Genomic DNA, 24622 nt, shown 5'->3' with positions numbered 1-24622 from the left:
TTTAAATTTTTCTCATTTATATCATCTTTTGTTTATATTTGTTATATATAATCAAAATTAATATATATGTAAATGTTCAAAATTATAGCTCAATGTGATAACAATTATTTATATAAAGTTAAATATAAATAAGAAAGACCCCGTTCACACTAGGACATTTTTATCGATTTAAACTAGACCAGTTCACTTTAGATCGATTTAAAGGCCAATGTGAACGCTTTGAATCGATCTTCAATTGGTCTAAACTAAAACACCAAAAGAGGTAGTTTAGTTTGAATCGATCTAAAGTAAACCGATCTTACTTTAAATGTGAACGCAGAGATCGGTTTAGACTAGTACGATTGACTCAAAAATAACGTATGCGCATGTACAGCGCCAAAACTATCTCAGAGGTTTGTTGTTTAACCCATGTTTCTCTGTTTACAGACATTTAAAACAAACTGAAAACATTTTGTCTTCGCCATCTCATAGATTTGCGAAATCTGTGTCTTCTTTTCTTATGATGATTTTTTTTTCTTTTCAGGAACCGCAATATTTCGTCGTGTTGTAACTTCGTTACTACAGATATTTTTTCAAAATTAAAGAAAACGGCAATAACACCTGTACCGAAATGTTAACTTCTGATTCAGGAGAAACAATAGCTTTATCCATTTTTTTTTTTCAAGTCTGTGTGTCAGAGTATTAATAGATGAATATAATAAATCAGTTCTATTTATACACATTGTTTACAGTTTTACGGGTAAAAAGGTTAGATCTATTGCGTTTTTAATTGTAGTGTGAACGCAGTGGATCGTTTTAGACCGATAGAGATCGTTATGATTAAAGATAATGTGAACGCTAACTGGTTTTATTTAGATCGATTCAAATTAGATCGATTAAAAAAAAATGCTAGTGTGAACGGGGTCAAATATACCTTTAAATTAGTTAATGGCACTAAAGACCAGAATATAATATTCAGATATCTGGCAAAGAAAATCTGTGTACATTTCTGTCATACTTAGACCCCACTATATAACATATGCATTCATTTATTGCAATTGATATACTGGTACATGCTTTATTTTAACAACTTATTTTCCCTTTTTTTTTTTTTTTTTTTTTTTTTAATTTATATAAATAAGATATACTTGATACATATAAAATAACAATAAATTTAAAACGACTACTTCCATAATGTAAGAAAGCATCTGGCTAAAAACCTCAATTAATAAAATTGTTTTGTACTGTAGTTTAACATTTCAGTAATTGAATTAAAAAAGGGTGACATATTTTCATTCATTTTATGCATAATGAAGACAAAATTGCTTAAGTTATTTATTGCAAGTATTTTTTTTGGATTAACCTTCAAAAGAAACAGTCATTACCAAAACTTGTACTTTCAGATGGCATAACTTGACCATTGTCCACAATAAGAATACTGTTACATTTATTTTGGATGAAGAGGTCAAGGTCAGGACAACTGAAACCAGTAATTACTACCTCAGTCTTGATTCAAAAATCTTCTTTGGTGGAGGAAATAATTTTGTCATAACAAAAGGTAAGGTTGTGTAAGTATACTCCCATATACTCAGAGGAGGAGGGCAACTTGTTTACATCTGCCTGTTTTTCTGTATGTCTGTCTGTCCCATAAAATTTGGTTGCATTTTTATCAGGAACTGCAAATGAAGCTTCAAAAAACCAAAATGATTGTGAGAATGCTATACTTAATAACAATGTGTGTACTGGCATTCTATACTGTGTGAAGTATTTTTAGATTCATCCTCATCAGCTTCCAGTTTACCTTATACACTGTACTTCATGGCCATGTATAAAATCTTAATTGTCATATTTTTTCCCCCGAACTATAAATATTTTTTTTCTGAAATATGGAATTAACCTTCATGTACTTGACTTTGTGTATATGTTACATCCATCACTCATTAACTGCCAGTCTTTTGAATACTAACAAGGGGGTGGGCTTCATAAAAAAGCTTTAGTTCACAATTCAAGTTTTTGTACCTTCAAAGTATAACCAAATAACAATGGCAAAGAAGATATTTTGAATATTATTAGTAGCTCAAGTAAAAAAATTCTGCTGCATTATCCTTGAAAAGGGTTCTGGTCAGAACCATGGACTTAAATGTTTTTAGTTATTTTGAAAATCCTCTCAGATAATTATTTTTTTCTTGAATTTCCAGTCTCAGTGCATTTACCTTATTAAAAAAGTAACTCCATATTATTTTAGCTGCTCCTGATCTTCTAGACTAAAAAATACTGCAGGAAAATACATTACAGTTCATGAGAGGCTTATTTAGTTTGTCTGTTATTTGTAGTATTTTATCTTTATGAAATAATTTGGTTGTTTTTAATTGTTTTAAAAAGAATTAAAATTTCATTACTTTAATCTATAAATTGATTTATGTTTTAGGTTTACAAGTTACACAGAATTTTGTTGGTTGTTTGAAGAATGTTTACGTTGACGATGTTTCTTTAGTCTACGAAATGAAGCATGATAACGACAGAATTATCCATAGTGGTGGTCACAAACCTTATTATGGTTGTCACAAGACAGAAGACGTTCCTATATCATTCCCCAAGTCTGGAACCATGATAGTTCTAGATACGCCGTCAAACACAGACTTACAAGTAGAGTTTGGCTTCCGCACGGTCCGTGATGTGGCCATTATATTTTATGCCCAGACTATTTCCAGCCTAGGATATGGTATTGGTTTCTTTGAGGTGAGTTAAGAAAAGCACTGCTAAGAGAGTTGTTCTTGTAAAGTAGCAATTCTGACCATCATGTTGGTATGCCTGGATGTTTGTGGCTATGTGTAATTTGGTATGAAATATTAACAAGTTAGCTGTTTACAACTGCCAAATGATTTATTTGGGATTTCAGATATATTATTTAGAACTTCTTCTGATCAAGAACTTCACCATCTTCTATAAACAATATAAAGATATTGTTGATAAAAAGAAAATAACAATAAATTTATGATAGTTGGTAATATGAAAATTATTTGATTGAACAGGTATGAGAGAAACTTATTTGAGAAAATCACACATCAGAACACGTGCCGCTGATGATAAATTTATGTTCACAATATTTTCTTTTTTTTATATTTTTAGATTTGGATTAGAGACCACCAAGTTATTTTACAACTAGAACCTTCCACGAGGAATCCTGATCTATCCAAAGACATTGTCATTGATCATGTTGTCAATGACAACGAATGGCATACTTTACATCTACATTTCACTGATAGGTAAATACATTTAGGTTATTGTAGAAAAACCATCCTTCTGGGGTATGGAACAGAGCATCCTTGAAATTTGGTACTAGTTTTTATGTGAGCATGTAATACTGTATTGGTCATTGCACATCCACTAAGTTAGAAAGTGCTGTTTAAATATACGGTCTAAAATATCTTATCATCCAGTGAAGGGGAAGTCTCAAATAGTAACAAATATATACCTCCCAAATAAAAATTGAGACTTGGATGGAGAGTTGTCTCATTGGTACTCATCTTCTAATATCTGTTAAATGAATTTGAACAAACTTTGGATATTGAAATGACCTTCTTGGTATATGTATATAAAAATGATTGATACTATTTAAATAGGTTTACCAAAATAAAGATAGATGATAGATCTAACCAGATAAATCATACAGATCTACTGGAGTTAACTGGAGAAATGGTGATTGGACACGGACCTAGGTTGACTTATGATGGTAGGATTGAAATTATTGTGGGAGATAGGATTGTATCAGATGATACTTTACCAGACACTTTTCTTGAATAAAATCTTTATAGCATTAAACAACATATTTGTTTGCGTCAGTCAAAAAAAAATTATTTTTTTTTAAATAGAAATAAACACATTTCTTTGACACTTTGTAAAATTTTTATCACAGAAAATCAACCAAACTATTGTTTATGTTTGATAACAACGTTTTACATTAGACAATTGTCTTCAACTTATTCATTTGACTTTTTTTTTAACTTTTAATAGTAGCAGACCTGTACTTATTCATTTTTGTATCAATCTTATGTATGGAATACATGTACTATTTCATCTATAGAAACATTAGTCATGTAACTGTTGGATATCAATTTTCATTGATTTCATGGATACAGGGAAACCACAAATTTGAATGTTCAACACATAGTAAATTTGCGGTATGATTATATGCAGTCTTTTGGAAAACCATGAAATCAGATTTCAACAAAAATACAAGTTTTCCTCTATCCACCAAAAAATGGTAGCCATTAAAATAAATGAATCCACAGTATTTGTATGCTTGACAATTTGTTTTTCAGCCAACGATGGATTTGTTGGTTGTATAAGGAATCTAGCTATACAAAACAAATTAAAGGATGCCATCAACCTACTGCAGACAAATTCAGCAGTGTATGGTGTAGTACTGGATGGTTGTCACCTGGTACCCCACTGTGAAGGTGGCCCTCATTGTGAACATGGTGGTAAATGTTTGTCAAACTGGGATGGAGTTGCATGTGATTGTTCTGCTACTGCATATGAAGGACATGCATGTCATTTTGGTATGTATTAGTGGTTTACAAAGCACCTAAATACCACACAAACCATACAGAACACTTTTTAGAAACACACAAAAATATACCCAATATAAAATATTGCATGCTATTGTTAACATTTTGTTTCACAGATTTGATGAAAATTGAAATTGAAATAGAGATTTGAAATATGTGATTTTCTCTATAAAATGTGGGAAAATAACCATATGTAAATGTAACAATGTTTTATTGGTGATTTCAATCTTTTACATTTATAACTGCTCAGAGGAGTTCAATAATGAGATATTTAAAGAGATAATTAATTATAGCAAATTCTATTCTTTCTTATTTTTTTTTATGCGACCACAAACAAATTTTTGCGTCTTATAATGCTATCATGTCGTCGTCGTCTGAAGACACATTTAGTTTCCGGACAATATCTTTAGTTTTAGTGAATGGATCTTTATAAATTTTTACCAGAAGGTTCAATACCACTAAAAGAAGGTTGGGATTGATTTTGGGGGTCATGGTTCCAATAGTTGAGGAATTAGGGGCCAAAAGGGAGCCCAAAATAAGTATTTTTGTAGTTTTCAAACAATAACTTGTGTTTAAGTGTATGAATCTCTCTGAAATTATACCACAAGTTTCTATATCATGAAGGGATGGTTAGTATTGACTTTTGGGGGTTATGGCTCAAAAGGTTTTGGAATTAGGGGCAAAAAAAGGAGGGAAAATAGTTATTTCTGGTCAATGGACAATTAAGACAATTTAAAAGCCCTTACACTACTTGTAAATTATGTATAAAGAAATGTCTGGTATTGGACTAATTGCCAAAAAAGGGGGGTAGTAGTAGTTTTCATTTCTTTCTTCAAATTTCTCAAATTCCAAATTTTTGAAAAGTTTGATGAAAAAATCTTTAATTGCACCATATTGCACAATAGATTTGTAAGATCTTGACATTTGTTTTGTGTCAGAAACCTATGTGGCAAAAATTTAATCACAATCCAAATTCTGAGCTGTATCAAGCTTGAATGTTGTGTCATTACTTGCCCCAACTGTTCAGGGTTCAACCTCTGCGGTCGTATAAAGCTACACCCTATGGATCACCTGGTTAACCAATGTAAAAGTTTTAAAGCAGAGGACTCAAGTTTGAATTTGATTTGATATCTGTCTTTTTTATGTATCTTTATAATGTTTAATTTTCCTTCTACATGCTTAATATATGTTTTTAGCAAAATACAGAGGATCTTGTGACGATTACTACCAAGCTGGTTATAAACAGTCTGGAGCATACCAGATTGATTTGGACAGCACTGGTCCCCTGCAGCCTGTTTATGTTTGGTGTGAGATGGAGTACCAGTATCAGGGAGAAAAATATGGCATGACTAAAATAGACCATAATTTTATACCAGATACACGGGTCAGAGGCACAGGAATGTATGATATGAGAAAGCTATTATCATATAGGTAAGCATTTTAACCATAGAAGTTATTTATGCTTGTTTCATTTTCGCTTTAAAAAGGAAAATGATTACAAATAATTGATAATCTCAACTATACTTCTTATTTTATTTGGTTACACGTTACAAAGCTTCAGTATAAAAGAATGATTGAAATTTGTCTCAAACTTTATTATGATGAGTGGTAATATATAAGTGATTTTCAAGTCTACCAGGCAGTCACTTACTTTTTGATGTCAATATATATACTTGAATGAAAATCTTGTGTTTTAAAAGACTTGAGTATAAGTATAAGTATGATTTTAATTGAATCTTGTTTGATACAACAACAAAAAAGCTGTTGTATAACAAAACATCTATATTTAGATTTAGTGAAGAAGCTTGTGGAATATCACACTTTAAAAATTTCCAATTATAGAGAAATGACAAGAGCAGAACTTGTAAAGTTAACAGAATCATCCACTTGGTGTGAACAGTTAGTAGTTTACGATTGTTACAGAGCTCCATTACAGTAAGTTATATCTTTATGTGGGACAAAGATACTATGTTAGAATATGGTTAATGCATTGGTTCAGTTATGGTCAAAATTGTTTTATTATATATTTCATATATATTTTACACAAATGACAAAAGAAAACTGCTAAAAACTTGGTGAGAAAAAAAACAGACAGTTTTATGCTTGATAATTGTTATGCCCCACCTACGATAGTAGAGGGGCATTATGTTTTCTGGTCTGTTCGCTTCAGGTTAAAGTTTTTGGTCAAGGTAGTTTTTGAAGAAGTTGAAGTCCAATCAACTTGAAACTTAGTACACATGTTCCCCATGATATGATCTTTCTAATTTTAATGCCAAATTATAGTTTTGACCCCAATTTCATGGTCCACTGAACATAGAAAATGATAGTGCGAAGTTCAGGTTAAAGTTTTTGGTCAAGGTAATTTTTGATGAAGTTAAAGTTACATCAACTTGAAACTTAGTACACATGTTCCCTATGATATGATCTTTCTAATTTTAATGCCAAATTATAGTTTTGACCCCAATTGCATGGTCCACTGAACATAGAAAATGATAGTGCGAAGTTCAGGTTAAAGTTTTTGGTCAAGGTAATTTTTGATGAAGTTAAAGTTACATCAACTTGAAACTTAGTACACATGTTCCCTATGATATGATCTTTCTAATTATAATTCCAAATTATAATTTTGACCCCAATTTCAAGGTCCACTGAACATAGAAAATGATAGTGTGAGTGGGGCATCCGTGTACTATGGACACATTCTTGTTTTATTTTTGTTTTTTACATATTTAAAAACATGACAATAAAATGATTAAGTTGAAAAATGTTAAATGAGCCTCAACAAAAAATTAATAGGAAATTCTCTTTCATTTCAGACTAGGCAAATCTACAATATTTCAATCAGCTAGAGGTGAAATATTGGAACTTCGTTATAATACTGACGCTGACAGTTTATGTTCCTGTAGAAAGGGCACTTGTCCTCAGAATAGATGTCAATGTGATAAAGGTAATGTAAAGACAACTTTCACATTAGTGCATATTCCTCCATATTTCCAGTGTCACAATGCTTATATTATTATGTCAAATTAAGAGTCTATTGCTCAATTACCTCATTTAAGCCGATATACCTAGTATACCTAGGGTCAACCGTCATTACTCATTCTTTAAAAAAAATCAAAGTTGGTTGATGTATAACCATTAATTTCAAAGATGTAAAGACATCAAATTCTCAAAATAGATTTAATTGTCCATATATAAATCATTCAGTTTTGAATATATATGGTACACCTTTAAAAACAAAATTTTATTAAATTTATTTATTTATTTATTCAACTCTGTGAAAGATATATGTAATTAATAAGTTTAGATTGGGCAAAAATTTAAAAGGATTTTTTTTATCTTAATATATAACAGTGTGGATTCAATGCTCTTCAACTTCGTACTTTATTTGGCCTTTTTAAGTTTTTTAGATTCGAGCATCACTGATGAGTCTTTTGTAGACAAAACGCGTGTCTGGCGTATATACAAAATTTAGTCCTGGTATCTTTGATGAGTTGAATAGGATTATGAAACAAACTATAAAGACTAACCAATTGTTTTCCATATATTTGAATAAACATTTATTTTTTTAGGCCATCCACAGTGGGAAAAGGACAGTGGATATATAAGATATAAACAGCATTTACCCATCACTGAGTTAAGAATTTTACAGTCCAAGTCTCCAGCACCACAAACAAGTGCTAACTTAAGTTTGGGTCCACTTAAATGCTGGGGAGATGGTAAGCTCTTTGTTAATTGTAAATGAAAAAGGAACTAAAAGAAAATTTGGAAACTTTAGTAAAAATTAACTTAAAAAATGGTGTTTTCAACTGTTGATTTATTTTCATATGACTTGCCAGATACAGACAATAAGGGATTGAAGAAATACATTTTTGAAATAAGTAGGAACCAATGTTCATATATATTTTCAAATTTACTTCTTGCAAATACCACCATAGACAAGGGGGTCTCATTGCGGGTTCTGATCCTGGATCCCGCTTACTGTTTTGTCAGATTCCCACATCCCGCTTACACTATGTACCAAGGATCCGGAAATTTTTTCACCTAATTTCGGTCATTTTCATATAACATAAAAGTTGGTGCCCCTTTTCAAAAACAGATTGTCAAAATCTCATTACTGCACGAGTATGCTCATACTCGTAGCATCAACGAACTTGTTTCACTGTTGCATCGCGTTTACTTCATGATTTATCCTACCATTTTCCTAAAATCGATCAAAAGCAATTAAGGCAAGGCAACAGTTTGAGAATAAAATGATTTTAATGACTCAAAATCGTAATTTTCTCAGTCATCGCTTACGTTTCTTTCGATTCTGAAGTCAAAATTCAAACCGGATGTAATACGACAATACTAAAACGAACAATTCCGGACTTATTTCCGGGATTAGTTTTGTTTATCAAATTCACAGGAAAACATCGTTTTTTTTTAATATTTACCTTTAATAGTGTAAGAGTATTAATGAAAATAGTTGCACTTGCTTTATTTAGCAAGAAATCATTTTAAATTTACGATTTAGTGTCAAATCTGCGGAAGAGAATTTCAGGCATGCGTATCATAGTAAACAAAGCACGTGTTAGTAGTGAAAAAAATCCGTAAATTAAATCAAGTTTTAATTTAATTTTAAATCATTATTGACAATTGTCTTAGCTGAAAAGTAATTAAATAATGAAGACAGTTGGTATAGAATTTTAATTTCTTTATAATATTAGTTCGGAGCTTGTGATTAAAATAGCCAGGTGTGAACTGAAAACACAGGTAAAGAGATTAGCGATCATTAGCCAATAGCTCCCCGAGGCATTAATATAGTTATTAGGAGGGCCCTCAGGATTATAACACTTTACTGGAGTGGCAGTTTAATTACATAAAATCGATAACAAAACAAAAATATGTTTAAAATGGCGATTTGAAACTCAATCTCAACGAAATGACCGAAATTATTTCTGTTGAAAAATAAAATTTGACCTAAATCCCAATAAATGATTTAGGACTTTTGAGTGTCCGAATCGGTCATGTCTGGCATATATGACCGTTTCCGGACCCTTGCTATGTACGTAAGCAATTCTCATTTTTTTTGTAATTTTCAGTGTCCCGCTAGACTTCATTTTCAGTTTTCATGATCTTTCATGGCACAATAATTTGACTTTCACGTGTCACGCTTACAAAAAATTGGCAATCCCGTGTCACGCTTAGACACCAATAAGACCCACAGACAAGGATGTTGTTTATGTTCGCTTTTTGACAGAGTTGGACACCTCTGAAATCACCTAATCAATACAATTCTTTTATATGTTATATCATAAGTCATGAATAAAAGGATAACAGCCACAAACAGCAAATCATTAAACTGTCTATCCAAAATATGTCAAGAACTAAATTACCAAAAGGTTAGAAAAGTTGTGAATAAAATCAAAGATATCATATGTCATAAACACTACATTGCCTGAAGAACAAACATATTACAATATAACTAAAGACCCAATCACTGACTGGATTTGTAAAACTCAACCCTATGTATTTTAATCTTAATCAGTGAAATAACAAAACTGCTAAGTTACATGGACATTATCATGAGTTAGCTTGTTACTTTAGATGGTTTATATTTAAATCAAAATAGAAATTTAATCAAGTGTATCATACATTTTTTGGCTTCTCAAAAACACCATGAATATTTGAAAAAAAATATGTGTACTCCACACTATTTATTTGCCAAGGCAGCTATTAATTAATTAGAAAATATTTTTTTCATTACAGCTCTAAGTAAAGTTGCCAGTGCAGTGACCTTCAAAACATCTTCTTCCTATCTACACCTCAGATCGCCATGGAAATCCTCAAACCTACAGTTTATGTTCAGAACTCACCAGACAACAGCTTTATTGTTAAACCAAACCCCTTCATTAGACAACTCCAACAGTCTGGTTATAGCTCTTATATCAGGTTAGATATTTTATAGATCATTGTTTCACAATTAAACGTGTTGATGCCCTTTGTTTTAAAATACTTTGATATTAATGATAAATTCTGTAAGGAAATAGGAAATATGGAAAATGAGGATTGAGAAATTTTCATTTATAGATCATTTGTATATGTGTGTTTTGTTTGGTTTATTTAAAAAAAAAAAAAAAAATGAAACATATCTTTAGTGAGGTTGTCATAGATGTTAAATTAAATTGATGATGTGAACCATTTAAACAATATAGTTTGAGATGAGGTACATGTATCATATATATACTAAATAACAAGTTGTTAATTTTATTATTTATAATTGCAGAGAAATCTGTGAAGTTTACTGCCAGAATTAACAATAAAACACTTGAAGTTGTTATAGAGTTTGGTATGACTGTTGGTGATGGGAAATGGCATTTTGTTGCTATTGAAATGGATATACATAATATTAGATATACTGTTGATGCAAAGAGACACATTATAGATATGCCTGGTAAACAGATACCTAGTTTCAATGGTAGTGTGTATGTTGGAGGATACATTGAGTAAGATCTTCATAAGTGTTTTTCAGTGTTTCACATAGTAAAGTTTTTTTCTTGAGTTTTTTTCATTATGAAAAAATATTCTTCAATACTCTTCTTTCATGGATATCGTAGATTTTGTTTGTGGCATGATGTATATGTTGATCTATTCCACTTTACAGATAGTTTCAAAAATAATTTCTCTTTTTATGCCCCACCTACGATAGTAGAGGGGCATTATGTTTTCTGGTCTGTGCGTCCGTTCGTCCGTCCGTCCGTTCGTCCGTCCGTCTGTCTGTCTGTCTGTCTGTTCGTCCGTCTGTCCCACTTCAGGTTAAAGTTTTTGGTCAAGGTAGTTTTTGATGAAGTTGAAGTCCAATTGACTTCAAACTTGGTACACATGTTCCCTATGATATGATCTTTTTAATTTTAATGCCAAATTAGAGATTTTACCCGAATTTCACGGTCCACTGAACATAGAAAATGATAGTGCGAGTGGGGCATTCGTGTACTGAGGACACATTCTTGTTCAAGTATATGATAAATCTTATGTAAAATGCTTTTTTTGCAATGGAGCAATCATATAGCATAGCAAGCTACAACAGACCCACACATGACATTTTCCTATAAATTAAAAAAACACCACTTCTTGCAACTAACTTACAATTTTGATTTAATCATTATTATTTTCCAACTTTTCAGTGAGAATGCCATGTCAGGACTTAAAGGTTGTTTGAGAGGATTCCATTATAATGATAAAGATATAGATCTATCTAAAATGACCGATCCAAGGTAAATAGAAAATAGTATTGGATATTTGAATAATGTATGTGTTCTTATTTTGTGAAAATGTTTTTTTATTTACCTTGAATTTCCATACTCAGAAAATGAAAAAGAAAGAATTTCCATACTCAGAAATCTATTTTCAGGTAGATTGTACACATTAGAAGATATTTTTTTACTGTTTGATATCATGGGCATGTACTTTGTACTTATTTATTAATGTGAATAAAAGTGAAGGTGGCGTATACCTCAACGAGACAGGAATCAAGTTTCAAGTTTTCAAGATTTTATTTCTACAAAAAACCTAACAGGGATATATGATTATTTGCAAACAAATTAATATTTATAATATAAGTAATAACACACCAAAAAATAATGCAGTAAACATTATAGTCATTGATTGACATATACATGTACAAGAAGTTATAAATTTTAAGGAAGACAGCCAAATTAAAATAGGCATAGTGTGTGTGTATAACTGTTTTAGTTAACTGAATGTAGAAATCTTAAAGATAACAGTCTGGGCGTTAGAATTAAACAGCTCATAATATTTTTTTCAGTGTTATGTTTGATAATGAGAATTTATCAATCGGAAATGTATTTTTTTAATTTCTAGTATACCAGAAGTGAGTGCTGGTTGTACAGCATCATGTGAGAGTAATCCCTGTCAGAACCAAGCCAAATGTATAGAACACTGGGGCAGTTATACCTGTATCTGTACCAATAGATGGGCTCACTGGGGTGATAGCTGTGAAAGAAGTAAGAACTGTAACAGTATGATGAAAATTTAAAATAAGAAGATGTTGTATGATTGCCAAAGAGGCATTAACTCTCCACCAGAGACCAAACTTATGACAGCAGAGCCATACTTCTTCATTCATGATGCAACGAATAACTTCCTTCTACTAGAACTGGAGAAAGCAGACACTTAAAACTACCTAGAAGTTAGCAATAATATATCACTATACAGTCTTCAACAATGAGTAGCAATAATATATCACTATACAGCCTTCAACAATGAGTTAAACCCATACCTCATAGCAAGCAATTAAAGGCAATGAAATGAGAAATGTAAATTGTTCAAACATATTCAGACAGAATGTTAACAGTTGTAGACGTAATAAAAGTATCAAGAGGTCTACATATGGTCTTGGTGAATAAACCAATGCTTTAAGTATTGATGGTTACAGCGTAGGTCAATTGTGAAATAGCTCATAACAGATGACCAATGAACAGGCCAATATTAGCACATGAATCTATCTTATGAACAGAAAATATCAAGAAACAAGAACAATATCTAATAAAATTTCCAAATTTTAAAAAGGCATTTTTATCACTTCAACAATGCTCTATTAATCAGTTTTAGGAAATATGTATGACTTTGTGTGCAAGAAATGATAACTTTATGATATCATTTTTATAAGCATTTAACTAACCAAACTAACACTTTACTTCTACAAAAGTATATGAATCTTCAACCAGTATGTTCTTTCTTTAAGATATACATGAACAGAATGTTTAAATGTACTATAGTTTGTTTTTAAATTGGTTGATTTCTATACATTTATTAAACAAATCAAGTAAGTACAGTTTTGCTGGACATTTTTAATTTCATTTATGATAATCTTTTATGATTGTACTAGAAAATATAACAAGGATGTGACTTAAAATGATATGGTGCATTTTTTTCTTTAGACATGAATAAAGATGAAATATCATTTGATGGAACTGCTACTTCATTCTTGGACCTGGAAGGATTCAAGGGAGATAATTTGTTAGATTCTACCATAATCCTCAGCTTTCGAACTTATGACAGTAAAGCCATTCTACTTTATATCCATGATGCAATGAATAACTTCCTACAGCTGGAACTTGAGAAAGGAAACAAACTAAAATTGAGTTTTAATCATTTTAAAACTATTGTATCCGAATCTCTTGTTTATAATAGTGAGTATAAATCTTTTGACAGTCAAGTTAAGTCTTTTTCTAGTGCATATTTTATATTTGTTGATTGAGTTATATCTTTTTTGTAACTGTAATTGGTAAATGGGATCCTTGCAAGGTCTACATGTCTGCAGACAAGGTTACCTGACGCTGATCTGAATTCCTGATTCAGTTATCGCTGTTAAGGAAACATAAATAACAGATGAAACGATTGTTTTTATGGTCATATCATAGTGTAAATTCTTTTTTGGGGAAAAATAAGCATGAGAAAACTGCCTTTGACAATCATGTTTGATTAAAAAAAAAGAGTGAGGATATAAAAATTAAACAAATAACTACCAACTGTCACTATTTGCGTGGGATTTCCCCCATGAAAGCTCTCAAATGGAAATTTTTGAAGAGCAATTTTGTCCACAATTTTAAACTAAACATTTATTTTTACAATGGCTCTAGGCACAAAAAAGTATGGTGAAGTAAAAAAACAACACTAATAAGATACATTTGAAGGCCCCCTTGAAGGTTTTTCAGGACTCCTTAGAGCCATCTTGCACGTAAAACTCCCATAGGCATTTTGAAAAGTTGGCAGGTATGTAAACACTCAACTTATTTCGTTCTAAATTTTAGGTTTCAATGATGGAGAATGGAAACAGATTGTTATTCATGAACAGATAGATAAAAATAATTTACATGTGACCAAAATGTTTGTCAACTCACCGGATAATATGGTTATAGTACCTTATAGTCGACTTAAATTACCAACTTATTCGTATACTCCATTTAAAAAATATGGTAAGATTATTTAGTAAATTGTCAATCAAGCATGGCCAATGGATAATCTCTGACAATTTTTAGTTTGAAATAAAAATAACAAGAAGGATCGGCCATGACATACAGTTAAAAAATTACATTGTACAATTTCTTACTCTATTTGAACAGCTTATTAAAGAACAATGTGATCAATCTACTTGGTAAACCATTATTATTTGGCAAATAGCAGTTAACTGCATCTAAAAACACTCTTTTTATCAAGTTCCCAAAACTTTTGACTTCATAGTTCTATATTTGAAGTGACTAATATGAATATTCACAGAAAAATACAATAAAAAACAAACTTATTAAAATAAAACATACTTCAAAAATGTATACTTGATATATGATATATTTTAATTTTATAATTGTAGAAACTATAAAACCACCAAGATCACCTGGTCTGACCAATACATTCATGAGCGAATATTATCGATTGTTTGTTGGTGGTACGCTGGAAAATACATCCGATATAGATCAATTATCAGGTTGCATCAGAGGATTGAAAATTGGTGATAAAGTCTTCGCCTTACAACAAGAGGCTTACCAGAACCGAGGTTTGATTTATTTCATGATAATTCTTATATGCTTTGCATATTAGGGAAAACATTGATATGATTGGTCGAGAGGACTTCTGGTAGTTGATCTTGACATTGGTTATTTTTCGGTAGACGACTTTCACAGAACTTCTTCTTGTATCAAATGTAAACAAGATGGCGGCGATAATAAAGCCGACTTTAACAAATTTTATTTTCACAGCACCCTTCTTGTTTAATTAGATAATACACAAAAAAAACATTTGTTTAAATTATATTTTTGCCTTAACCAACAAATATATTCATGAGCTAGCCCTATTCAATGACATAAATATACAATTTACATGTGATAGAGGTAGCGAATGAGAAAAAAATATATTTTTAAAGAATTGTAATGATTAAACACCTATTTAAGGAATTTATTGGTGTATAAACTGGACCAAGTGTGACTGATAATTTTATTTCTGTAGATTGTATATTGACCTCAATATATCTTTTTGTTATTCGTATAATTGAATGCTGTCTCATTGATGTTCACATGGCAATTTCTTTATAAAAATAAGGAGATGAGGTATGATAGCCAATGAGACCAAAGTTCAAAATAAAGTGTATGTAAACAATTATAAGACATACTGCAAATTCTTTTCACATTTGCCTTCTAATGCCACATTATTTATTTATATATTTCTGTACAAATTTATTAGTTTAAAATCTGAACTATTTTATTTAAAAGTTGAAAACTTTCCTCCTGACTATAATCTTTACTTTATTATTAAACATAAAACCAAAAAAATGTTAATTCTGTTGTGAATTAAAAACTATTTTTTTCTTCAGCGGTAGCTATGATGTGTGGGAGTGGATGTTCTTCTAGTCCCTGTGAACATAATGGGAAATGTATAGAGAAATGGGACCATTATAAGTTTTATTGTGACTGTAGAAAGACTAATTTTATAGGAGATCAATGTCAAAAGGGTAAGTCAAAAAACATACTGTGGATTCATTTATTTTCGTTGGTATCAATTTTCGTGTGTGAAGAAAAACTTGCATGTTCGTGGATATTTAATTTCATGGTTTTTGCCGAAGTCTGCATACAAGCCTATAGAAAATTTGTTATCTGTTGAGCATTTAATTTAGTGGTTCACCTGTACCCACGAAATCCATGAAAATTGATATCCCACAAATAATAGTAAATCCACAATAGATGTAAAAATAAATATAAATACAATTGAGAATTTCTAAACACAACTTTATATTAAGGTGCAATTATTTAATTGTTACAGAATGCTATTATCTTTAAAGAAAAAAAGAGTTGCCTTGAAAGGTGATCGATTGGTTAATTGGTTGTGGGTGTTGAACACAACTTTCAACACTCTTAGCTATATCCTGAACCAGTTTTGATTGTTTGAGGAAGTCATCATTACCTGGATAATACCTCAAAACATCGGTATGAAGTCATCATTACCCAGATAATACCTCAAAACTTTGGCAGGAAGTCATCATTACCCGGATAATACCTCAAAACTTCGGCAGGAAGTCATCATTACCCAGATAATACCTCAAAACATCATCATGAAGTCATCATTACCCAGATAATACCTCAAAACTTCGGCAGGAAATCTGTCAGTCCTTGTTAATTAAGATATGAGCACCTAAAATGAGCAGGGTTCAAACTCACAGTCTCTATGAGCACCTAAAATGAGCAAGGTTCAAACTCACAGCCTCTATGAGCACCTAAAATGAGCAAGGTTCAAACTCACAGCCTCTATGAGCACCTAAAATGAGCAAGGTTCAAACTCAAAGCCTCTATGAGCACCTAAAAGGAGCAGGGTTCAAACTCGCAGCCTCTATGAGCACCTAAAATGAGCAGGGTTCAAACTCACAGCCTCAGTGTTTGACAAGCTAGTAATCATTTAGATGAACTAATTAAACCATTGAGTCACTGAGGACCTCCTTTAAAGGTGAAAAACAAAGTAATGTGACTATAGTTTAAATGAAAAACTGTTTGAATTTAAGAAAAATAATCCTGAATTTATTTTGCAAGGAGATTTTTCTTTCTTATGGGAAAAACTGTTTGACTTGGGTAAAAAAATATTCATTACAGCTTTTCTATTCTTTTCAAAACTAAATATGTTTACGATGTTTTCATTATGTAAAATTGTGACCCCGTGGATGTTAAGAAAATAAAAACTCACATTTGAAAAAACAAAAAAAAATTTTGTGTGCAATATTTCCTGAAGTCAACTGTTCAGCAATTACAAAAATCATGTACTTATTTTTACTAATTTTTCATTTGTCTCTATATTTTCAGAGGCTTCGGAAAATTTCAGTGGCAGTTCAGTTTTGGAATACAACTTTGAGTTACAAACTACGCAAGCTAAGAAAACAACTAGTGAGCATTTGTCTCTCACCTTCCAGGCCAGTAGTGCTGTTGTTGGGAAGAAACAGATGATTTTGGCTGTTATAATGAGTTCTAAGTAAGTTGTGTTGTTACTTCAGACAACTAAACAAATTTGATGAGAATTTAAAATAAAGAAACATAAAAACTAATCAAAAGCTTGGAGTATGAACGTTTTTAAAACATGATGGTTGTTTGACATTAACTTAGTAGTCACTTGGCAGATGGTCAAAAGAATAGCATCAGTTGTTGTAAATGTAGTGATGTCTTTAACTTATAAAAGTTAAGATCTATTCTCCTTGAATTGAACTGAAACAATGAATTTTTTTGTTACAGTTTTCAGTGTTAAGTAGATCAAAGCAAAGATATTGAGTATAGAACACAGTATATCTTGTTTTTATTCAGACTTTTATAAAATTTGACTAAGTGCCATTTACAGGATTTCTCTTGTAACTTGTTGAAGCAGGCACTGATTATTTAACATAAATTTTTCCACATTTTTTTTTATTTTTTATTAAAATTTTCATTGTTAACTGATACACTTTTGTTTATATTTGTAGACACAACGATCATGATATGTTATTGTTTATGTTAAATGCTGATGGTGTTAATATAAAGCATTGTCAGAAAATGATTGTTAGTAAGTATTTATTTCAGTCTGTTTAGTGTAATCATATCCATATTCCATATGTGTAACTACTAGAGGGAAGGTATAAAGAAAGATTTCAGCTTATCATGTAACTCATGTTCACAAATATTTGATGTTGTACATGCCACAAACACCTGTTTGACCATTTTCAATTTTAAATTAAATATTCCCCCTAGAGTCTTAAATTGAGGTCTTAACATGATGATAGTTCACATATTTAAGTGGAACACTTCCTGTAATGGAATTGTTTACCTTTTTCCACACCGAAAACATTTGTTTGGTTAGAATTACTGAAGTTGTGCACCTTCTATACATTTTGAGTTGTTTACAGATTTTTTTCTCACTTTTACATTTAACATTTCAATATATTGAGCATTCCTCATTGTATGAGAAACAATCTGTATATCCCAGCAACTTAATTCTCTGGTCCATTTTTGTTGAAAAAGTCAGATATAGGGATCATACATTACATCGTCAGCTGCGGCAGTGGCGTCCCCAAATATTCACTCTGTGGTTAAAGTTTTTGAAAATTTAATAAGTTTCTTAAACTATCCTGGATTTGTACAAAACTTGGACAGAAGCTTGTTTATGATTGTAAGATAGTATCCAGTAGTAAATTTTGTAAAAAAAAATCTTATTTTTTCGTGTTTTACTTATAAATGGACAGCAAACATTACATTCATTCTGTGGTTAAAGTTTTTAAAATTTTAATTACTTTCTTAAACAATCCTGGATTTGTACCAAACTTGGACAGAAACTTGTTTATGATCATAAGATAGTATTCAGAAATAAATTTTGTAAAAAAAATCAATTTGCTCCGTATTTTACTTATAAATGGACTCAGTTTTTTTGCCAGCAAACTTTGCGTTCATTCTGTGGTTAAAGTTTTAAAATTTTAATTACTTTCTTAAACAATCATGGATTTGTACCAAACTTGGACAGAAACTTGTTTATGATCATAAGATAGTATTCAGAAATAAATTTTGTAAAAAAAATCAATTTGCTCCGTATTTTACTTATAAATTATCTTAGTATTGTTTTTCTGCCAGGAATCATTACATTCACTCTGGTTAAAGTTTTTAAAATTTTGATAACTTTCTTAAACAATCCTGATTTGTACCAAACTTGTACAGAAACTTGTTTGTGATCATAAGATAGTATTCAGAAGTAAATTTTGTCTAAAAAAAATCAATTTGTCCCGTATTTTACTTATAAATGGGCTTAGTTTTGTTTTTCTGCCAGGAAACATTACATTCACTCTATGGTTGAAGTTTTTAAAATTTTAATAACTTTCTTAAACTATCCTGGATTTGTACCAAACTTGGACAAAAGCTTGTTTATGATTAAAAGCTAGTATGAAGAAGGAAATTTTGTTAAAATTTTGTTCCTGTTTTTCCGTACTTTACTTATAAATGGACAAAGTTTTACTTCCGGCTAACATTACTTACAGTCTGCAGTTAAAGTTTTATTAGATTCATAAACTATCCTGGATTTTTACCAAACTCGGACAGAAGCTTCTTACAATCAAAAGATAGTATCAAGAGGAATATTTTTACTAATTTTTTTCCTCATTAGCTCACCTGGCCCAAAGGGCCAAGTGAGCTTTTCCCATCACTTTGCGTCCGGCGTCCGTTGTCCGTCGTCGTTAACTTTTACAAAAATCTTCTCCTCTGAAACTACTGGGCCAAATTAATCCAAACTTGGCCACAATCATCTTTGGGGTATCTAGTTTAAAAAATGTGTCCGGTGACCCGACCATCCAACCAAGATGGCCGCCATGGCTAAAAATAGAACATAGGGGTAAAATGCAGTTTTTGGCTTATAACTCAAAAACCAAAGCATTTAGAGCAAATCTGACTAGGGTAAAATTGTTTATCAGGTCAAGATCTATCTGCCCTGAAATTTTCAGATGAATCGGACAACCTGTTGTTGGGTTGCTGCCCCATAATTGGTAATTTTAAGGAAATTTTACTGTTTTTAGCTCACCTGGCCCACAGGGCCAAGTGAGCTTTTCCCATCACTTGGCGTCCGTCGTCCGTCGTCATCGTCGTCTGTCGTTGTTAGCTTTTACAAAAATCTTCTCCTCTGAAACTACTGGGCCAAATTTAACCAAACTTGACCACAATCATCATTTGGGTATCTAGTTTATAACATGTGTGGTGTAACCCCGCCAACCAACCAAGATGGCTGCCATGGCTAAAAATAGAACATAGGGGTAAAATGCAGTTTTTGGCTTATAACTCAAAAACCAAAGCATTTAGAGCAAATCTGACATGGGTATAATTGTTGATCAGGTCAAGATCTATCTGCCCTGAAATTTTCAGATGAATCGGACAACCCATTGTTGGGTTGCTGCCCCTGAATTGGTAATATTAAGGAAATTTTGCTGTTTTTTGTTATTATCTTGAATATTATTATAGATAGAGATAAACTGTATACAGCAATAATGTTCAGTAAAGTAAGATTTACAAATAAGTCACATGACCGAAATGGTCAGTTGACCCCTTTAGGAGTTATTGTCCTTTATAGTCAATTTTTAACAATTTTTATAAAATTTGTAAATTTTTACTAACATTTTCCACTGAAACTACTGGGCCAAGTTCATTATAGATAGAGATAACTGTAAGCAGCAAGAATGTTCAGTAAAGTAAGATGTACAAACACATCACCATCACCAAAACACAATTTTGTCATGAATCCATCTGCTTCCTTTGTTTAATATTCACATAGACCAAGGTGAGCGACACAGGCTCTTTAGAGCTTCTAGTTTTTGTTGAGCCTGCGATTAACAGTAAAAGTAGGCGAGACACTGGGACCCTTACAGAACCCTTACAAATTTTTGATATATTTGATTATTTACTTTTTGCATTTCAGATAATTTAATGATACAGGGCAAATTTGCTGATGGAAAACCACATAAATTACAATACTGGAGGTTTGGAGGAGCAATGTACTTAACGGTAAGGTCAATAGGTCAAATTGTTATGTTGCACAATGCATGCTGTAAACTTCTAACAACTAGTCTTCAATTTTATCGATATGAACTTTATGAAATTTTGTAATTTAGAAAATAAACTAATGATTTTGTTTAATTAAACTAATCAAGTCTTCCCTGTAAAAAAGAATTTAGTTTAAGTTTAATCTTAAAGTTGAAAGGTCAGTTGTCATTTTTGGGATTCGATCGTTAGTAATTATTATACAGAAACACTAAGGATATAAAATGTTGATGAAATCATACTTATAAATAGATTATTGACGGTTTTTCAAACGAGAGGGTGTTTTATTGATTTATTCTGGTCAATACAAGTTTAGACTTTTTAGTGTATGATCTGGTTGGATATTTGAAGTCTTTGATAGCTAACAAACATATTATTAAAACGCCAAGTTAGAAGGAATGATAATATTCTTGTCAGTTTTAGGCATGTCATTTAAGAGTTTTGGAACTTTGTTCATGGTAAAATTAGTATGTTTTTCCTTTACAGTTCAATGAATTGACAATGATAAGAGAGCTCCATTTCCATAATGATCTTTTTGGCATTTGAAAATTCAGGGTTGCATATTTTTGGAATTGATAATAAGTGACCAGGTCATGTATTTGAATAGCTTATATTATAATTTAAAAAAAGGTCTGATCTCGATCAAATGAAATGTATATAAGCTAGAATTGGTTAAAAAAACACACTCCTTCATATGTAGTACTGTCATATGTATTGATTTATATTGTATAGTCTGCTATCGTTTCTTCAGATAGCACTTCTATGTATATTGTATGTTTATAATCAGGTATCGCCTCTTTCAAATGTAAGTATCCTGCACATCTATGTGTCTCTCCTACATTGCTTTACACAACTAACTAAATGTTCCTTGACCTTTCAGGTGATGACTTCTTTGAAAATAGCAAAATAATATATGTGGTGTACTTTAAAAAAAGTGTACTTTGAAAAATAAACAATTGTTCATGACAGACATAACACTTCATTACATCTTAAAATCAGTATTGTATATGTCTAAGTGTAAATAAAACAGTTACATATCATAATAAAATACTATTTTGAAAGTTAAAAGCAAGGAAATTGCAAATTTTTCACTTCCATGACATTTTAATGCCCCATTTATGAGCATTATATTTTTGGGTCTGTGTGTTGGTTGGTCCATCTGTCCAGCTTCAGGTTAAAGATTTTGGTTGAAAGTTTTTGGTCAAGGTAGTTTTGGATGAAGATGAAGTTTAATCAACTTGAAACTTAGTACACATCTTTCATATTGCAATGCCTCATTAGATTTTTTATTCCAATTTCATGGTCTACTGAACATACAAAATGATAGTGGAAGTGGGGCATCCGTTTACTATGGACACTTCTTGTTCTGACTATTTTAAATATTTGTTTATAAGTAAAAAAGATACTGTGTGTGAATAAGAAAAGCATTAAGCTTCACCTTTACAATAACAATTAACATAGTAAAGATGTTTGAATGATCACGGCCATGCTAAAATTCTTTCATGTGTTTCTTTAAGTTGTTTGTGACATTTTTTTAGTAACAGAATAAGAAAAATAGTAGCACATTGTTTTTGATTTGTGTTTTTTTCATCGTTTATTTCAACATTTATATTGTTTAAGAACTTTTTTGTTATTTTTTATTTACCCGGAATGAAGACCTAATTTTATTACATTCATTTATGTTGCCATGTCCGATTTTCGTTTATGTTGTTACTGTAATGCAATAGACCAATAGCCCTGTAGCATGAATAAAACCACCATTTTTTTTTTGTAGTTGAAATGGTTTTGTTTTATACTGTAAAAAATAAAAAATGTGTTCCAATTAGTTTTGTTTTAGAATAAAAGTAATAAGTGTTAAAAAGTATCATTGCTGTTTTAAAATCAAATTTTCTTTGAAAAATTTTAAGGAATGGCTTAATGTAAATTTTATTTGCAGTTAAATGCTATGATTATTTCTGTATAACCCATAGATTAAGTTGAAAAACAAAAAGTTTGTAAATAAAACTTACACATAATAAACTTTATATAAAATATGTTTGTAGACACTGAATAAATTAGAGCTTGACATTTTATCTTTTGTGAAAGACTGTATGTAAACATCTAGATATCTTTTTGTGTTGTTGGGTGTTGTTGTTCTTCTGACACATGCCTCACATCTAATTTATATCTCCAATGTGGGAAGACAGTCATATATTGGTTGGTTGTTGGTTAATGATCGGTGACCAACTGGCGAATAATGATGAGAAAAAGTGAAAAAAAGTCAATTTTGTAAATAAGATCATGGGCTTGAGGAATGGGGTAAATTTGAGCATCACAGGAGAATAAGGGCATCTTTAGAGAGTGTAGCAATGACATCCTGTCCTAGCCCTCATTTTTAATGTTTATTAATTAATTTTTAGTTATGTGCAGGGTGAATTACATTATCTGTTAGACCAGGTATTGACTATTTGGATACATATAGTTTGACCTTGGCTATTTGGATACATATAATTTGACCTTGGTTATTTGGATACATATAGTTTGACCTTGGTTATTTGGAAACATATAGTTTGACCTTTATTATTTGGATACATATAGTTTGACCTTGGTTATTTGGATACATATAGGTTCACCTTGGTTATTTGGATACATATAGGTTGACCTTGGTTATTTGGATACATATAGGTTGATCTTGGTCATTTGGATACCTATAGTTTGACCTTGGTTATTTGGATACCTATAGTTTGACCTTGGTAATTTAGATACATATAGTTTGACCTTGGTTATTTGGGTACATATAGTTTGACCTTGGTTATTTTGATACATATAGTTTGACCTTGGTTAATTGGATGATATAGTTTGACCTTGGTTATTTGGATACATATAGTTTGACCTTGGTTATTTGGATGATATAGTTTGACCTTGGTTATTTGGATACATATAGTTTGACCTTGGTTATTTGGATGATATAGTTTGACCTTGGTTATTTGAATACATATAGTTTGACCTTGGTTATTATACCCCACGCAACGAAGTTGCGGAGGGTATAATGTTTTTGACCCGTCCATCCGTCTGTCCGTCAGTCCGTCCGTCCGTCAGTCCGTCCGTCCGTCCGTCAGTCCTGTTTCTTGTCATCGCAACTCCTCTCAAACCACACAACAGAATTTCACGAAACCTTTTCAGATAATAAGGACATACTATGTGGTTGTGCATATCGACGGGAAATTGCGATTCAATTTTTTTTCTAGGAGTTACGCCCCTTTAAACTTATTTACTTTAATGTACTACTGCAACAGTTTGTCATCGCAACTCCTCTCAAACCACACAACAGAATTTCACGAAACCTTTTCAGATAATAAGGACATACTATGTAGTTGTGCATATCGACAGGAAATTGCGATTCAATTTTTTTTTAGGAGTTACGCCCCTTTGAACTTATTTACTTTAATGTACTACTGCAACAGTTTGTCATCGCAACTCCTCTCAAACCACACAACAGAATTTCACGAAACCTTTTCAGAT

General features: G+C 31.3%; 1 protein-coding gene across 11 annotated transcripts in view; it reads left to right on the top strand.

Annotated features, from left to right (window-relative positions):
- The window catches only part of LOC143068172 (axotactin-like), a 108216-nt gene that overhangs the window by 66958 nt on the left and 16636 nt on the right, over positions 1–24622 (top strand). For 10 of the 11 annotated variants that reach the window (XM_076242082.1, XM_076242018.1, XM_076242032.1 and 7 more), the window contains 21 exons: positions 1383–1537; positions 2408–2718; positions 3109–3245; positions 3603–3712; positions 4302–4541; positions 5747–5981; positions 6393–6485; positions 7364–7494; positions 8120–8266; positions 10299–10481; positions 10816–11035; positions 11714–11803; positions 12411–12553; positions 13490–13741; positions 14363–14527; positions 14920–15102; positions 15916–16053; positions 17390–17555; positions 18037–18116; positions 21000–21085; positions 21909–21926. In XM_076242082.1, the coding sequence (XP_076098197.1) occupies positions 1383–1537; positions 2408–2718; positions 3109–3245; positions 3603–3712; positions 4302–4541; positions 5747–5981; positions 6393–6485; positions 7364–7494; positions 8120–8266; positions 10299–10481; positions 10816–11035; positions 11714–11803; positions 12411–12553; positions 13490–13741; positions 14363–14527; positions 14920–15102; positions 15916–16053; positions 17390–17555; positions 18037–18116; positions 21000–21085; positions 21909–21926 (3283 nt within the window). The remainder of the gene's footprint in view (positions 1–1382; positions 1538–2407; positions 2719–3108; positions 3246–3602; positions 3713–4301; positions 4542–5746; positions 5982–6392; positions 6486–7363; positions 7495–8119; positions 8267–10298; positions 10482–10815; positions 11036–11713; positions 11804–12410; positions 12554–13489; positions 13742–14362; positions 14528–14919; positions 15103–15915; positions 16054–17389; positions 17556–18036; positions 18117–20999; positions 21086–21908; positions 21927–24622) is intronic. The other variant, XM_076242074.1, reaches the window with a different exon arrangement.

Source organism: Mytilus galloprovincialis, chromosome 1 (assembly GCF_965363235.1).
Source record: "Mytilus galloprovincialis chromosome 1, xbMytGall1.hap1.1, whole genome shotgun sequence".
In the NCBI taxonomy this organism is placed as follows: Eukaryota; Metazoa; Mollusca; class Bivalvia; order Mytilida; family Mytilidae; genus Mytilus; species Mytilus galloprovincialis.
This window is presented reverse-complemented; position numbering and strand designations above follow the sequence as displayed.